This window comes from Tachysurus fulvidraco, chromosome 23 (genome assembly GCF_022655615.1).
Source record: "Tachysurus fulvidraco isolate hzauxx_2018 chromosome 23, HZAU_PFXX_2.0, whole genome shotgun sequence".
Classification (NCBI taxonomy): domain Eukaryota; kingdom Metazoa; phylum Chordata; class Actinopteri; order Siluriformes; family Bagridae; genus Tachysurus; species Tachysurus fulvidraco.
Window position 1 is genome coordinate 15,805,476 of NC_062540.1, and position 18,823 is coordinate 15,824,298.

The following is an 18,823-nucleotide window of genomic DNA, read 5'->3' on the forward strand; positions in this document are numbered from 1 at the left end:
AGCCAGCCAGACACTTCGGACGTCTAAATAAGCAGCTTCAGTCTGGCTTTAGCATTTTAACACCTAGATCTGCTTAAGTGTTCATTGTGATATAGTTTAGTCCTGATGGGTGACCATAAGGCGTCCCTCTCTTTCAAAGATAGATGGGGTAAAGGAGGAAGCTTTCTGGGTAAAAATGCTCTGCCGCTCCCATAAGACACTAAATGATGTAAAAGTGCATTTATTACAGCAGGCCCTATAAATCTGAGCCTGGCCTGAACTCCAGGGAGAGGTTAATGGATTACAAAGGGATGCGGTATCGAACCTTCAAGAAGTTTATACACCACATCAATATATGCAACGCTATTGATCATTTAGACCTTGACAGACAAATTAAATTCATAAACTTGATAATGCACTGGAATATTCGTATTGCTTACGACAGTGGAATGGTGTTTTTTTCCCCCTTCTTTTTTGCTGTTTTAGGATCACACATTATCGATCGAATCTATTTAATAGAGACCACTTTGGGAAAAAAACAAGCAAGAAGACTGCTGATCATATGTAAAATGTAGAGTGAACCTTCCGAGTCTCTTAAAACTGTGGGCGCAAACGGGCCTTCATACGTAATTCAATTGTGAGATCGGAGAACATTACTATTCTCAGCACTGCCTTAACCAGTCACCTGCATTATTTGTATATTATTTATTTATTTCATTTTTTTTAAATAACCATCTAGAGCACGTAGTCAGCCAATAAAGATTAATGAATACTAATGCACAATCTGAAGCAATGCCTCTCCTATGTACTGTATGTGCTACAAGGTTAGAGAAGTGTGTAAAAAAACCAAACAAACAAAAAAACAACAACAGTGGATTAAAAATCTTTTAGAACAATAAAACAAGGGAAACAGTGAAGCGGGTGTTAAATCGGTTTTATTACAAATATTTACATTCTCTCTTCTAAAATTGCTCTTTATCAGGATTTCATTGCATCACACTAACAACACTCGGCACCGAGCGTTACAGTACGAAAACCGTATCAGTTCTTCCAAGTTCACATGGATGTAATACGCAAATCAGTGCACACACGCTTAAGGTACAGTATGTGTCACCACTTTCCGGGCCCCTTCCCGCATTATTAGTCACTATTAATGCTCAACCGTTTAAACTGATTTCCTCATATTCTCTCCATTTTCTAATTATTAGTAAGCCTTTAAAATTATAACCTGGTATTATGGTATATCAGATGAATGAAGGTTCTTATTTACTATCGTATATCACAGGAATACCTCTTCATAGTTCGTTGGTACAAGTCAACCCTAATCTGAAACATAACGAGATGCATGTTATCAGGCAGGCGGAGATCCTCCGAGGTGGGCTGTCTCAGCACCCGCTGCCGCAGCCCACAACGCTTCACCTGCTTGGGACATAATCGCATTACTCTGAAGGCCATTTGTTAAAAGTGAAAATGTCAGAGCGGGGCAGACGTCTCTAATTCTCTCTCCAGGATCTTTCTGGCTTTTTTCTCATCAGCTGGTGAATGAGTAATTCTATTAGTTAAGTATTCATATGTTACTCTCAATTTGCATCAGCTGTGTTTTTTTTTTTTCTTTTTCTTTGGGACTTGGACAGAAAAAGACCCACAAAGAGAGAAGCCCGACTGTCGGCACCTCTGCTGAAGCATCCATTGTTTTACATGGTTTAATTACAAAGCCCCGGCACCGTTTCATGTTAAGATTATTCACTGTGGGAGGCCGGTATAATTTCGACTGGAGGCTTTGTCATGTAATATAATACAATAGAACAGGCTTTCGGTATTAGATTTGCGATTTTAGCCTCCTTGATATTTCAAGCTGCATGAACTAATACATCTGTTATTTGTTGATCATTTGATTATTAACATACTTCATAAACTGAATCAGCTGCCCAGTTGGAAACAGGAGAGACACAAAGTGAAGTGGTGCTCTTCTTTTTATCCTTATTCTGTCTCTGTCTGCGGTCCTCACTCAAAGAGCATTAAAAACAGTGTTTATCTGTCTCCTCTGTGCTCTCCAATTCTCAACACCACCAAGAAGTAAACCTATCATCACTCTAATCGGAAATTATAAGGACTTCCCCTAGACATGCTAGCTGCTGCAGCTCGCCGTTACGTTATGGTGAGAGAGAGAGCCCAGCGAAAGACAAACTAACAGATGTTTAAAGTCCAGACAAGTAAGACGGAGGCTCACGGTGACTGCGATATAGAGCAGCCCACAAACTCAAGATTAGGTCACATGACTAGCAAAGATTCTTTGGTGTCCATGATTTGTTGCTTTAGGCTTTCATTTGGAATGAATGAATGAATTACAGCTGGGTTAACTAGCATGGATCTACAGTATAATACAGTACAGACGTTATCCTGTTCGTTATCAGAAACTACACTTACTATTATCTTGTCTGTGGAAATGACTAGTCTGAAATGATGAGAGGTATGGCTGAGGATACAATGTTTGCTTCATAATACGTAGAAGATCAGAGTTCTGTCACTGTCTAATTCCACATTGTATGTTACTTACTGTGCTTGCTCAGGCACGCAAGAATGTCTGAGCTGTTACTTCAGTGAGTATGATGAAAAGAAAAGTCACGACATGAGGGCACGGAACACAAATGATGAGATTACACTCCATTTGCTTCGTCCCGGTGAGCTATGAGGTTGCGAGTCGGAATAAAACGGAGGTGATGACGGGATCGAATTAAAAGTAAAGCCTGGGAAAAAAAAAATGGAGGAAGAGAGAATTTAAAGCTAAACTCTTTCCTAATCCACCTCACTCTCATTGCTGGCCCCCTCAGGACGCCGTAGCTTCTCCACCTGCTCGTTAAACTGTCCGTCTCCGCCTCTCCTGTCTTCTGTCTGAATGCTCAGGTGCTCCTCTTCATCCACGTGGGTCACATCATCCTCCTCCTCCTCCTCTTCCTCCTCCTCCTCTTCCTCCTCTTTTTCTACTTTGTCTTCTTTCCTCTCCTCCTCTCCTTGTACCTCCATACGAACCTGGTCCTTCAGGTCAAGAGCGAGCATAGAGCTCAGACCGGTCTCTCCGTTCAAGCCATGGGAGCCCGAAACGCTGCCCTGTGAGCTGAGGCAATCTTTGACAGGAGAGGAACTGGCCGACTCGTTACTGACGGGTGAGATGTCGCTGCTGCTGTTGGTGTGGTTGACTGAGGGAGAGTTAGACAGGGCGCCTGGCTTCAGAGGGATCTGCCAGGAGGGGATTTTAGGGAGGGATGGAGAAGCAGGGAACTGTCTTCTAGAATACAGAAAGAAATAAAGAAAATACTAGAAATTAACAAACTGACAGGAAAGGCCTTTACAACCAGGGTGAGCGCAAGATTGTCATGATTTATGCTTTCTATCATTTCAACACTGAGACAATACATACAGTACCTGGTTGAGGTGAAATTTTCATCTTTCATAGTTTCCCATTTGTTTAGATCTCAGCATTATATAAAGCTTTGTAAACGATTCAGAGCAGCACAGTGACACTGTATATAGCATCACAGGCTCACAGCTCCAGGGTTCCCCAGTTAGATCCTCAGCTTGGCTTACTCTCTGTGTAGCATCTCTGTGCACGTTCTCTCCTCTGGCCTCTCTGCTTTCCTTCCACCACTCAAAAACATGGATGTCTGTAGACTAGCTACGATCAACTGCACCTAAGTGTGAATGAGTGTGTGAATGTGTTCATGGTGCCTTGACGTGCCCCAGAGTCTCATCCCTGTTGTACTAATGCCTCAAACACTGGGTTTTCCAAAAAGAATCCTATCCTTATAAAAATAAAGCGCTTACAGAAGAATATGAATGAAAAGCATTTCTTTAATTCGATTCGGTTTTATAGCGCCTACGTTCACTGTAATTCCGTTTTGAGTCATCAAGCTTGTCTTCTTCTTGTGAAATTCAAGCATATGATCATTCTACATAGGTTACGCATGAGGTAGATTGGAAAAACAAGTTAAGTTCTCGTTATGCTCTAAATAATAATATATACTTACTATACAATGCTCATTTTATATTAAAACCCTTTAAATGAATGCGAACCAAAATAATAGTCAGTGCTTCTTAGTCACGCTTATTGAATGACTCCAGCAGATCTGTTTAAAGACGTGTCCTTGAGATTTAGCCTTTTTTTTATTCCTGTTAGCTGCAATGAACGACACATTCATTCCTAAGCCACTTAAGCGCAACTGCACTCACAATTCAAGCTTCATAAATGAATAGAGATCTTAGTTCACTGTATATTATGCTACAATCGTACAACTAATCTGATAAAAGCTTTACAAACAGAGGTCTCTTCTCTCGATGACTGGCCCTTGTCTCTCTCCAAGCTCCGACTGCCTATTTAAACAGAAACAGCGAAAAATATGAGCTCATGACTGTTAAAAACGACAAGGAATTAATCATAGTTCGCAGTACAAACATCAGCGATGTTCCAAAATTCAAGCCAATGAGAGTCTGTGAGAGAGCAGCGTCTGACATTTCCAGCAGCATGAGCGAAAAGATCTGTTGTTTGTTCCTGATTTCATTAACATACTTCATAAAGCAAGTCGCTCTGCTGGAGACAGGAGGAGTTGTTCTTGAACTTTAGGTAGACAACAAAAAAGTAGTTCCTTTAAATCCTATCATCAATTAAAAACAATAGAAATAAAACCTGTTGCTAAATTAAAGGTATACTTCGATCTATATTTGTATTACATGCACGAAAGGTATATTTGTTTACATGCACGAAAAGGAAAAAAAAATGACAACCTGAGATTTTAGATCATCTTGCATCATCCTTCACTTAGTCTTAAGGATATATAAAGGTTTTGGAGATACCGTCATTTGTCTTTTTTTTTCCCCTCAATGGTATATAGTTCATAACTTCTGGAAAACGATACTAAAAGCTAATGATTCCTATCTAGAAACAACTTTCTGATTGATCAATTACATTTTCTCAGGTTTGTTTTTCCCCACAAATCTCTCCCTAAATTTGCGAATTCCTGCCATCCTGCCAAGACATCTGACTTGCTAACCACGTCTTTCTGACTTGTTGCTCAAGTCACATGAATGTAACAAGCTTGGATGAAGGTGCAATCTGCCCTCTTCCACATACAGAGACACACTGTTACAGACAGGAGAAAGCAAAGCCATAAAGACCATCCCTGGCATGAAATCGTCAGGATTTTAACTCTTCAGATAAGAGGACAAACACCTATGTGTTGTGCCACTGGGAAGCCCCCATAGTACAATTTTATTGCCTTCTTCATGTTATCTTTTCAAATCTGCAGAGTCAGTAACACGAATCGCTGGTGTCTAGCACAAGAAAACCACTTCAGACTCATGGTTCATATTTACAGCCTAATCACTAAGGGTTTCCTGCTGTCCCCGTTCACTCATACTAGTTACTTATTTGCAGCTTTTTTTCAAGGAATTATTAGCTGCTAGAGCATCACATGTCAGAGTTATGGAATACCCCCAAATAACCCTGCTCCTGATATTCATCAACTGCCTTTAGCTTTTCGAGCTGGGTTTTGAGTCAGCAGGTTTGTCCGTTCTTTTCTTAGCACTCGAGTGGTGTTGAAATTATTGTTTGTGGTAATTGTACAGTATGTTGTACTTGTTTTAGATATAGATTAGCCTGAAATGTCAAAAATGTTCCTAAATGTCTGTTGGGAATCACCGAAAACTTTCACATTTAGTAATAAGCATGAACTGTGGAGTTCCCGGAGACGAACAGCTTTAGAAGACTCTCGGTTTCTTGGTTCTTCGTATCTTACTAAGACTATAGCTCATGTTTAGTAGCTTACAGTCAACAAATCTTACTGATATGTGAACTCCAGTGAACTTGCTTGTACAGTCGTTAAAGGATGATGAATCTCCTGCTGAACGTTTCTTCACGTTCCTAAGTTACATTCCATTCTGACTGATCATTCTCATCCAGTTCCTGAACGCCATTCATGTACTGTATACACGTCAGATACACAAAAATCCACACTCATCGAGAAGGCTTTGCGGAAGTGAAAGACACATGGTAAGACACATGGTTATGAGAAATTTACAGCTTTAGAAATGTTTCCCATACCTATGATATGAGCTATGATATGATTCTAAAGGTTTTATGAGCCGCGTTATCTTTATGGCTATACACACATTAAATATTAAAGCCTGGCATGCTTCATGCTTCATTTGAATAACTGCACAAAACGGTACAGCGGAAGAGTTTACGTTTCTTTACCCATAGCATAGCCAGACATTTAACACACCAAGAAAAAGGACTAAGAGTTTCACATGAGAAGAAAACAAAAAAAATAACAAAAGAAACAAGTTACGTATATGTATTCGATATGTATATACACAAAGGTCTGCATGTAGATAACGCGTGACCCGTACTGCAGAAAAATACACTTGGCTTTATGTAATGAATGAAATTACAATTTCACTATCTTAAAATTGTGCAGTTTTTATAAAGGTTTATGGTTAATGACTCGAAAATTATTTTCATTACAAGTATTTTTTCTGGATTTCTGTGAAGCGCCTCTTTAAGTTAGTTAAAAAGATAGCAAGAGTGTACAAAAACTAAAAAACTATTTATTGGTCATGGTATAATTCCATATGTGATATTTCATAGTGTTAATGTTTTTAGAATTGTTCGAAGGTTTCGATTATTTTATGCCATATTTCTTTAATAAAAGCTAGATAGTGGACATGCCATAAATAAATTAAACTGTAAAAAAAAAAGGATGGAGTTTCCAAAGTGTCAGTGCATTGTAACAGAGTGCACAGGTTTCATTTGCATTGTTCTTGGTGGTTTCTCAATAACGTGACAAGCTGCATTTGTTGATTTATTAGGTATGAGGTAGTCTCTCATAGCCAAACCTTTATACGGCAGAAAATCTGGACTCCATAGCAGCTTTTATTGGCCAAGAACTGCCCAAGAGGGCGTCTGACTGACATACTGTATAAAGCAACCAATCACAGATTGTTTTGTTTAGTATCATGTTTTGGGGCATAAAAATGTAAAGTCTATATCCCTTTAAAGCCGGACAGGTTTGGAAGCATAGAACGTTGTGTGAATTAATGAGTTTATAACTGTGAATTTTACATCATCTGGAAAATCCAGAATTTAGCTGATCCTACTAAGTGTTCAGTCACAATTGTAAATACTGTACAATGGCTCCCTTTTTCCGTGACAGCTTTGTTTGTAAGCTAAAAAGGCAACACACGCAAGTCTCCCGGAAATTCTGTACAATCAGATTAGATTCAAACAATCAGATAATGACTTTCAAACTCCTGAAGTGTTACCATTTTCGGTTTGTAAGCAAGATTGCGGCTGAGAGAAGATTTCTGATAGTAATTTTACAAAAAATTAATTGTTTGTAAATTTGAGTTGAATAAATTGTGTCAGGGATCTGAAATATACAGGTGTGTATATATACATACATACATATATATATATATATATATATATATATATATATATATATAGTGAATGCACAGTGTGACAGCTGTACTTTCTTCATCAGACCCTGTGAGTGTTTACCTGCTGAGCAAAAGCCCCTTTAGCGAAGTGACTTCAGCCTTCAGCTCACTGATGCTCTGAGACTCCAGAATGCGGTTGGTAGTGGAGGAGGCCTGCAAATACAAAGACAGAAAAAAAAACAACAACCCACAGACTGTTGACTGTTCATGTTCTTTACAGAATTTCATAGACTAATATCTAGACAGAAATCGGTCTCAAACAACATTTTTGGTTTCAGGTGTTCACACAAAGAAACGAGTTTCACGGAATGAAGTCAGATTTAAGAAAACATTTTTGATCATCAGGCAGGTAGCTCATGCAAAAAACTATGAGTCATTCACTATTTTAGTACCAAAGCCACACTTTTTATCACTCCATCAGCAGACTACAAAAGACTACATCACTTTTGATAAGAGCTGGAGGAATCGAGCGCACAGATCTCCAAACTTCAACCGGCCACTCGCAGAAAGCAGTCACAAAAAAGAGTAAAGACTTCATGAGATCGAGATCTTCTGGGGGGAAAAAAGCCAAAGGGAATTAATCACGCAATTTTTACATATTTTTCCATATTTCCGACTACCGATTTGAGCCGGAGAGAAGAGCTTGATAAGAGGCCTCAAGTGCAACAATGGCAGCATTCATCTGGCAGCCAAAAGTCAGGGGGGGTTTATTAAAAAGAGCGTTATCACCTACTGCTTGGCAACGGAATGAATTGTTGCATGGAATGATGGACAATTGAAATGGCCTACAAACATTTGAATAGCAAATGACTTCTTAAAAAAAAATCATCCATTTTTTTTTTTTTTTAATACAGGTTGCCGATGATGCCATTTCCCATAAGAAACGCATCAAGCAAATCTGCCAACGAGGTTCCAAAAAATCTACTAAACAATGACCACACTAAATGGCTACGCAGTCACATGTCCTTCACCAAGCCTACCAAGCTCATACTGCTAAATTAAACAAACTACTTTAGTGTCCAAAAGTAGGGCAACTTGAATCCAAGCGGATTAGCCTGTTCCGAGGAGAAATATGTCTCATAAAGCAACACTGATTCACAAAGGTACCTGAGGCTTTGAAGCGTCCACAAACAAACAGCCCTCATGCAGGTTTAATCCCCCTGTCCTCATGCCCTCAGAGGAAGACAACAAGAGTGGGAGAAGATATGGATACAAAGCAAAAAAGACTGGGGAAAAGAAAACTAAAAGTCTAATTAAGTATGCCCGGCTCACCAGGGGCTGCTAGTTAGCAAGCAAAGGCCCCCTGTTGAGTGAAAACGGATAACTTGGTCCCTTTCACATGTAATTACACCTAAAGGAAATTAATTAAATCGCATCTGAAAAGAATCAGACTTATTTTACGGCACAGAACAGAAAAGGGGGAGGTACGAGTAAGGTTGGGGTTTCTCTACTATCTGCTCTTAAAGCCCTTCTGATAAAGTACTGTGTTTTTTCAGATCAGATCCGGGCTGAGCGCATTAGTCCTGGTGAAGACGCTCTGATTACAGGCCTCACCTCATTACGACCATCATAATCCCCGACTCCCCACGGCACCAGCATAATAAGGCTGGAATGTGCCTCTAGCTCATTTTACCTGTAGAAAAAAAAATTAATTGCTTCGGTGACTGAGATTACACTTTGCAGACATAAAATAAAAATTAAAAAAATGATATCTGCTAACAGGAAATACACTATGACTCAAAACAGCCTAGAATTTGTGAGACTCTCCGATCTACAGCAAGGGGACAATGATGACTAAGACCATGCGATGTGGGTTCTTTCTCTACTCTACATCCTACTGATTTCTGCGTCCTCCATGGCATAGCAGGTCCTCATGGAGAATATTAACACCTCTCAGAGCGACTGGAACACACAGAGAAACACAGCAGGCAGCCAGTGCATGCACTGAATACATTAGGAAACGCCTGCAGACCATTAGCAATGGATAATATCTTAACAAGGACGGTTTAAAAAGGTCTGAATGCAAATTAACTCACAGCTCCTCTGCCTGATAATATTTTCCTTGTGTAATGCATGTATATTTATGGTGGAATCAGCTTGAAACTAAATCCCTCAGGAGTGTTTCCAATGAAAGCAGTGGTACAATTCATTTCAGCCTGTTTATGCACTACCCCAGTGGCGTGCGTTTGGGTTGCAAGCTGAACGGCTCCTAATCTTCCGCATGCAGCCTCTAATAAGGGGAACTATCTCTGGATTTATAACAGGGATACGGAGATATGAAAATTCTGGGCCTGTGACGATAATGTCCAACTCCGTTCGTAATTCCGATAGCACATCCAAATACCAAACTGACACCCACAGGGTCAAGTTAATATTAAGCAATTAATGTGTAAGAGTTTAACATTAGCAACGATAACCAGGCTGGTTAAAATGGTGGTAGAACAGAAAACCAAAAAACTAAAGCACTATTTGGACAAATAAGATTTTCATATATTAAAGGAACATCTGTACACCTGCTTATTCATTTAATTATCCAATCAGTTAATCATGTGCCAGCAGCGGAACGCATACAATCATGCAAATACAGGTCAAGAGCTTTGGTTAATGTTCACATCAAACATGAGAATGAAGGAAAATCTAATAGAGACGTCGACTAGCAGAAACGTTGGTTTGGGTATTGTTTTAGAAACCGAGGACCTCCTAAAATTCTGTTTACAACAAATGATTGTTACATCATTTGTGTCACATCCTAACACAACTAACTGTTACATCCTGTGTCTGAAGGAGAGATACAGATACAGCGATACTCTTTTCTCCCTGCTGCTATTAGACTTTACAATCAAAACTGCTCCTAGTGAACCAGTCACCATAACACACACTGTTATTACTGTTTCACTGCAATAATAAACAATAACAAAGTATTTTAAACATGTGCAATAACAGAAATTTTGAAAAATGTGCAATATTACCTATATGTAATATGTCTTCAGTGTAACCACTACTCTTTATATACATTTTTGTTTTTGTATATACACTGTATATTATATTATGCCTTTATTCTTTATTCTTTTTATATATTTTTGCTGTTGTAACAGAGAAATTTCCCCATTGTGGGACGAATAAAGGTATATCTTATATCTTAAATGGTGCAAAAAAAAAACATGAGCTGAGGTCAAAGGACAGAATGGTTTGAGCTGACAGGAAGGCCAGGGTAAATCAAATAACCACTTTTCACAACCACAGTGAGCAGAAATGCACATCGTGTCAAACTTCACTGCGAGGAAGAGATGGTTACAACAGCACAAGACCACACTGGGTTTCACGCCTCCCAGTCTACAGAGCTACGCTTGGAGTTCAGATAAACATCACCTGATAGCAATGCTTCTGTGAAACATCAATTTAAACATGGTCTATATGTTAGAGTTCTGTTCTTTAAAATCAACTAACATTTGCCTTTTGCAAGTGATAAATAAAAATCTCTGGATGTGAAGAGAAAAGAATAGAATGGAATAGAATAGAATAGAATAGAATAGAAGCCTTTATTATCGCCACATATATATTACAGTACAGTGGAATTCTTTTCTTCACATATCCCAACTGAGGAGGTTGGGGTCAGAGTGCAGGGGCAGCTACGATACAGCGCCCCTGGAGCAGGAAGGGTTGAGGGCCTTGCTCAAGGGCCCGGAAGTGGTAGCTTGGCTGTGATGGGCCTTGAAACTCAATCCTCTGATCAACAACCCAGAGCCTTACCCAGTTGAGCCGCCACAACTCCCTTTCCCCCCCCCGCAGGATATAATGGAATCTTTACCATATTCCATAACATTAAAACCACGGACAGGTGAAAAGATTAATGTCTTTTTACAATGGCATCTGGCAAAGATTGGGATATATTGGGCAGCAAATGAGCAGTTAGACAAAACACATCAAAGTTAATGTGTTGGAAGTGGGAAAAATGGGTGAGTATAAGAATCTGAATGACTTTGGCAAAAGCTGAATTGTGATGGTTAGACGACCGGGTCAGAGGATCTTCAAAACAACAGGGCTTGTGGGGTGTTCCCAGTATGTGGTGGTTAGAAACTACCAAAAGTGGTACAAGGAAGGACAACTGGTGAATTGACGACAGGGTCACGGGAACACAAGGCTCATTGGGAAGTGCGCATGGGAAGTGAAGGAGAGTCCGTCAGTTCCAATTCCACGGAAGTGCTAGTGTAGCACAAATTGCTGACTATGATAGTAAGGTGTCAGGACACACAGTGCATCACAGCTCGCTGTGTACCAGGTTCATAGGTGTATATTACATGGGGTTATTTATAGTCATCATTTTAGGTAAAATACAGCATTTTTTTTATAGAAGGTTGAATCAACAAATTGAATCTGTATAGGGCAAAGCCTTAGCCAATCATCTCATCGTAAAACAGAAAAACCTCTGCTGTGAAGGCAAATGCTCAGAAGTATTTTTGGCCAAATTATTATTACACAGCAGTGTAATACTGTGAAAAACGCCCGGGCAGCTAACAAGACAGCGAACACTATAATTCAGTGGTTAAGACCATAAGAAATGTTTGCTTAGCAGCTGAAGGAACGGGAGTTGCCATGTGTTTTGGGTTAAACACACATTTCCGTGTTAAAGAGCCTTAATTGGCAAGCCTGGCGCATTACGCTGAGTTTAGAGAAACCCAGAAAGGCTCCCCAGAAAACCACAAACTGAAAATGATAACTAGCTCGGCGGCTCAACATGTGTTTTTAATCACACGCTCTGGACCTGAAAACAATTTCCCTGTACGGTAAGAGACAACAGGTCCAGCTTCTCTCCGACGAAAATTTAAAGATCAAGACTTCGGCTATAAAGTAGAGTTTATGGTTTGTTTAATGGATGTTTTCATGTGAAATCCACTTTTTATACACTCGCTCTTCCAACAAGGCACTCATGGCAAATGATGGTGACGCTTTTTAATTCAATTTACATTTTAAAAGGAATCTTTAGCTCCCTTCCGCTTGGGCTGGCTGCTGTTTGTGCTATTTGAAAGTGCATTAAACAGATGGATGGGAGAGCTTCCGAGCCTCTTGCACAGTTTCGTAGCACTCCGCCAGAGATGTGGGAACAATAGTAGAAATTTTTATGAATGCCGTTTTTTCGTATCGTGTTCACACAGCGCCAGATGCGTTCGCATATGTTTTCCTGCGGGATCCAGATGCTGCAGTCAAACTCCCATGTGCTTAACAAGCTGTGGACATAAAACATCATTTCAGTTGTGATTCCAAAGAGCTTTCTGTTGCGTGTTATGGGATGATTTATCATAGCATCGTGAGATACAAAGGGAGTCGAGTTTTACATTCTGAGGTACGAAGATGTGGTTCTAATAGGCAACACATTCCTTATGCCAGCTTTTTCTACTCAGATGAGCATGAGACTTGGGGGAGTGAAAGCACATGCTTTGAAAAGTTGAAAGGCATACACGGCCATGATGAGATGTTTTAACTGGAACATTATGACATCAGGATGCATTAAATTAGCGTGTGATAAAGAAAAGGCACAGGAAATGCCTTTAGGCAGGCCATCAGCGGCGGTGCTGAAAGTCATTCTGCACGTAGAACAGAGCGGTACAGTACCTGCAAAATGTCCATCAGCTCTGCGAGTGTGTAAATGTGATCTTAAACACGCATGACCCACCTCGCCATTTGTCTGGCATTAAAGGACCTTTATTTAAAGAAAATAGAGTTGTAATGAGGACATGGAGAGTGGGCTTGCTGCGTCCTGCCGGTGTCCCTGGCAGACTTGTTTTAGCCTTCAGCTGATGCTCTTACATGCTATTTAGTGGCCTTATAGACACCTTTTCATTTTAGCAGCATATGAGCCATGTCAACCGTAATATCATCTTCAGGGCCGAGCATCCGTCTCGGTGACGCTGGAAGATTTGTGTTGGTTTAAGTTAAACTGGCCTGAGCACCCTGACAGAGAAGGAGATTACAGCTGTAACACCAATAACACGCTGATGTAGAACTTTATTACAGTGCTCACAATGCACAGCATTTCTTCTTGTTCTTCTCCCTCATCTTATTAGGCCTCCTCATGTGTTAAAAGTAGCAGTATCAGCAGTAGAGGTAGTAGAACCAGCAGCAATACAAGGAGCAGTAGTACCAGTAGCATAACAGTACCAGTAGCAGTACCAATAGCAGTAGTACTAACAGTAGTAGGGGTTGTAGTACCAGTAGTGGTAGTAGAAGTACCAGCAGAAGTACCAGACCAGCAGCAGTACCAGGGGCAGTAGTAGCAGTACCAGTGGCAGAAGAAGCTGTAGTAGTACCAGTGGAAGTATTAGCAGTACCAGTGGCAGTACCAGTGGCAGAAGAAGCTGTAGTAGTACCAGTGGAAGTATTAGCAGTACCAGTGGCAGTACCAGTGGCAGAAGAAGCTGTAGTAGTACCAGTGGCAGTATTAGCAGTACCAGTGGCAGTATTAGCAGTACCAGTGGCAGTACCAGTGACAGTACCAGTGGCAAAAAAAGCAGTAGTAGCAGTGGCAGTACCAGTGGCAAAAGAAGCAGTAGTAGCAGTGGCAGTACCAGTGGCAGAAGAAGCAGTAGTAGTACTAGTGGCAGTAGTGGCAGTACTAGTGGCAGTACCAGTGGCAGAAGAAGCAGAAGTAGTACCATTGGCAGTATTAGCAGTACCAGTGGCAGTACCAGTGGCAGAAGAAGTAGTAGTAGTACCAGTGGCAGTATTAGCAGTACCAGTGACAGTACCAGTGGCAAAAAAAGCAGTAGTAGCAGTGGCAGTACCAGTGGCAAAAGAAGCAGTAGTAGCAGTGGCAGTACCAGTGGCCAAAGAAGCAGTAGTAGTACTAGTGGCAGTATTAGCAGTACCAGTGACAGTACCAGTGGCAAAAAAGCAGTAGTAGCAGTGGCAGTACCAGTGGCAAAAGAAGCAGTAGTAGCAGTGGCAGTACCAGTGGCAGTATTAGCAGTACCAGTGGCAGTATTAGCAGTACCAGTGGCAGTACCAGTGACAGTACCAGTGGCAAAAAAAGCAGTAGTAGCAGTGGCAGTACCAGTGGCAAAAGAAGCAGTAGTAGCAGTGGCAGTACCAGTGGCAGAAGAAGCAGTAGTAGTACTAGTGGCAGTAGTGGCAGTACTAGTGGCAGTACCAGTGGCAGTACCAGTGGCAGAAGAAGCAGAAGTAGTAACATTGGCAGTATTAGCAGTACCAGTGGCAGTACCAGTGGCAGAAGAAGCAGTAGTAGTACCAGTGGCAGTATTAGCAGTACCAGTGACAGTACCAGTGGCAAAAAAAGCAGTAGTAGCAGTGGCAGTACCAGTGGCAAAAGAAGCAGTAGTAGCAGTGGCAGTACCAGTGGCAAAAGAAGCAGTAGTAGTACTAGTGGCAGTATTAGCAGTACCAGTGACAGTACCAGTGGCAAAAAAGCAGTAGTAGCAGTGGCAGTACCAGTGGCAAAAGAAGCAGTAGTAGCAGTGGCAGTACCAGTGGCAAAAGAAGCAGTAGTAGCAGTGGCAGTAGTAGCAGTGGCAGTACCAGTGGCAGAAGAAGCAGTAGTGGTACTAATGGCAGTAGTACCAGTACCAGTGACAGTAGAAGCAGTACCAGTAGTAGTGGCAGTACCATTGGCAGAAGTAGCAGCAATAGAAGTAACAGTGGTAGTAGGAGTACCAGTAGCAGTACTAATGGCGGTAGTACCAGTAGTAGAAGTACCAGTAGCAACAGTAACAGTAGTAACGGTATAAGTACCAGTAACAGTAGTAGTAAGAGCTTCAGTAGCAGCAGCAGTATTATTAGTAGTCTTCAGTGAGAATTGATTTTTATTTTAGATAAATGTCACAGTTAAGCTTCACAGCCAACCAATCAGCAGCTCAGCTTTCTTCACACATGCAGTGCAGGTGAACACTTCAGTGCCTCCCTTCTCTCCTTTACAGTCTTCTCTTTATTATGCTCTCATTCCCTCTCTCTTTTTCTGGTTCCTCTCCTTCCCTCTGTCCATTTCTGCATATAAATGCTAGTGCATCGGACTGTTTACGTCTGTCTCTTTTTTCGCTCTCTCATTCCTATTGTTTCTGATATTTTTGGTTGCCTTTATTACTGTTCTTCTCTCCATTCCTTTCTGCACCTATTTCTCTTCTTCCTATCATTGGTTTCCTTATTTAATCCCTCCATCTCACTCAGCTGCTCACAAGCACTATGCATTTCCTTTAGGAAATGAAAATCTACTTTTATGCACACAGCCAGAATCAGAACACTTTATTATTCATGATATACTGGTGCTAAGTCTACAGTACGAAATGAGTAAGAACTGTAGCCTTTACTTCCACAAGACTGCTATATTCTCTGTAGATATGCCTCTCTCTCGCTCTCTCTCTCTCTCTCTCTTCCTCAACCCTCTCCTGTTTTCTCTCTCTCTTGCTTTCTCTCCATCTCACTTCCTTAACTCTCTCTTCTCACCTCAGATCCCTCTACCTCTCTTTCAGCTCTCTCTTTTCTCAGATCTGTATTTCTCTCTCTTCCCCTCAATCTTCACTCTTTCTCTCAGCTCTTTCTTTCTCACTGCTCTCTCTTTCTCCCTCTCACTTCTTCAACACTCTCCTTTTTCTCTCTCGCTTTTTCTTCCTCTCACTTCCTCAACTCTCCCTTCTCTCTCTTTCCACCTCAGATCCTTCTACCTCTCTCTCTCAGCTCTCTGTTTTTCTTAGCTCTGTATTTCTCTTTTTCTCCCTCTCTGATCTTTCTTAGCTCTCTATTCCCCCCTATCTCTCTGACGTATCCTCATGTTAACTCATCCTCTATCAATCCAACAGTAAATGATGGAGACTGTATTCATAAAATTCATACAGATTCCTTGCTTTATTTTGGATGTCATTTGCAGCACAACACTGATATAATGAAGGCTATTACTCAAATCAGATCCAGTTACAGAGGAGAATTCGATGTAGTTCACAGAACTGTTGAATAAGGGGAACATTTTTAGTGTACATGTGTGTGTGTGTGTGTGTGTGTGTGTGCGTGTAGGGGAAACAAGTATTCATTAGCTGGCTTGTGTGTATGTTTTTGGTTGCCTGGAACCCTAACTGACTTGCTAAAAAGTGGTAGCTAATGTAATGTAATGTAATAATGGGTTAGACGCGTAAGTGCAGATTTTTTGCCAAAAGTGGATATTTTGAACAATTAACTTGCGCAAAAAAGTGGTTACACAATGTGCTTGTTTTGGATGCCCAGGCTTGTCGTTTGTCCACTACTGAAATGTGAATGTGTTCATTTGAGAGAGTAAAATAAGCTTACTTGAGAGTTAGTAAGCTCCTGAGACAGCTCCTGGATCTTCTTCTGCTGCTGGATCAACAACTCCTGCACTGAGGCTAAAGTCGTCTGCAACTGAGTCACTGTAGAGAGAACACACACACACACACACACACACACACACATACACACACACACACACATTCAAAGACCCTCAGAATCAGTTTATAAATGCTTTGAAAAAATAAAGCTAATCGAATACAAATATGCTAAAATGTTCTTCTGCTCAGAATGTTTGTTCACGTTGCTCATAATTTTCTCTTTAGCTCTGCTTTTCCCTCAGTCAGTAATAGAAGATGACTATATTTGTTCATGATTAATCACCGGTGTCTGATCTTATATCAGCACACCGTCTCTAAACCTCCATTAGCATGGGTTAGTCTCTCTCGAACTCTCCAAACAATCAACAAGATGGGGGGGAAAAAAAAAACAACAATCATTTGGGATGCAGCCGAGGAGGCTAGACGACGTGTCCTCACTAATCTGAGCGAATATAGCTCATTTTCCATCGACTCCCAAGATTGAATTATTGCCAGGTTGTGCCGTTCCCGTGCATCAGAGAAAGCCCGGGAAACGAAAAAAGAAAACATTGCTAACAGGCCGAGAGTTGGTGTTATTAATGGGGGTATCATTGCAAATAACCCACAGCACAAGTTGCTCTCTGCCTGCTTCCAGTCACACATGCATTTCCAAACAATGCATTAAGTTTCCAAACTGATTACGTTACAGAAAACCAATAAACGCCTCTATAAATCATGCTCTGTAAAGTGTTAAATCAACTCTAATTGGATTAACATCAGCGGATATTATTAGCTGCCGACTCTCCAGTGCACCGTTACAGTGTTCTGCTTTCACAGAAACGGCTTTTCAACATACGAGCTAGGACACATTACATGTGTTTTCCCTCCGCTGCTCATGCGGCGACAAGAAGCTGCTACTAACAGGCTAGGAGAAGAACGGAGACGGGTAAGGAAAGGGCGTTAGAAGGGTGTAAGGAATGTGCGATGATAACTAGGATGAGAAAGGACCGGATCAGAAAAGGAGACGCAAACTGGCGAACAGATATCAGGCTTTTTACATGGGCGGCTTTTCGTTTTGCAGACGATTCCCTATAAAGTGACTTACAAGCGAAGTAAGTGATGCATCAAGCAGAGGACAATAGTGCCACCATAATTGATTTTAATCGAGTGCTAGATGAGCAAGGTACAGAGAGTAAACGTGTAATAGCTAGTGTGGAAGTCTAGGGTTTTTTATTTATTTATTTTTGTTCATGGAAGAGGCGTTTTTATTCAGACGCTTTTTGAAGACTGGGTGGATGCTGGAGGTTAATTTTTTTATTTTTAAATATAATAAAGTTTTGTTAAACACACTTATTTATAAGATTTTCTATGAGTAAGTAATTCAAGAAGAATTTGTTTATGTATTTAACCCTTTACACTGTACACCAGTACACTGGTGTGGACTGTTAATAAAAGAAAATTAGAAGCCTTTATTTTGTCACATACTGTATACAATAACAACACAGTGAAATTTTTCTTCGCATATACCAACTTTGGAGGTTGGGGTCAGAGCTCACAGCATATCTGGAGCAGAGAGGGTTAAGGACCTTGCTCAAATGCCCAACAGTGGCAGCTTGGCAGTGCTGGGGCTTGAACTCTAACCCTCTGATCAACAACCCAGAGTCTTAACTGCTTGATCCATCACTGCCATCTTCAATCAGTATAAACAAATGAATTATTTATTGCCCCATTTATTGGTAATATTCTGGACTTACCAGGTTCTCTTAAGTGCATCAGTGTAGTTTGCATTTTTAAATTCTCTTTTGCAACTCCGTCTTGGCTACTTGGACATGACCTCTTAAAGGCAGGTACTGCACACGTCATTTGCATCATTTAAATGACGAGATTAGAAACAGTCCCTCCAGGATTTCACAGGATTTTTTTTAAAGGCAAAAAAAAAAAAAGGTTGATTTTGCTTATTTTTATTTGAATTTAGCAAAACTGCAAGTACAGGATGTTTTCTTCTTTGCAACCCCTCTCAGTGAGGACACATA

The 18,823-nt window shown here is 40.7% G+C and overlaps 1 protein-coding gene across 2 annotated transcripts in view; it reads right to left on the reverse strand.

Moving 5' to 3' along the window:
* Positions 1 to 896: 896 nt before the first annotated feature.
* The window catches only part of pex14 (peroxisomal biogenesis factor 14), an 82,919-nt gene continuing 64,992 nt past the window's right edge, over positions 897 to 18,823 (reverse strand). For both annotated transcript variants that reach the window (XM_027170362.2, XM_027170361.2), the window contains exons 7-9: positions 16,756 to 16,853; positions 7,532 to 7,623; positions 897 to 3,265 (exon numbers count right to left, since the gene is read on the reverse strand). In XM_027170362.2, coding sequence (XP_027026163.2) covers positions 2,776 to 3,265; positions 7,532 to 7,623; positions 16,756 to 16,853 — 680 coding nt within the window. In that variant the 3' untranslated portion in view covers positions 897 to 2,775. The remainder of the gene's footprint in view (positions 3,266 to 7,531; positions 7,624 to 16,755; positions 16,854 to 18,823) is intronic.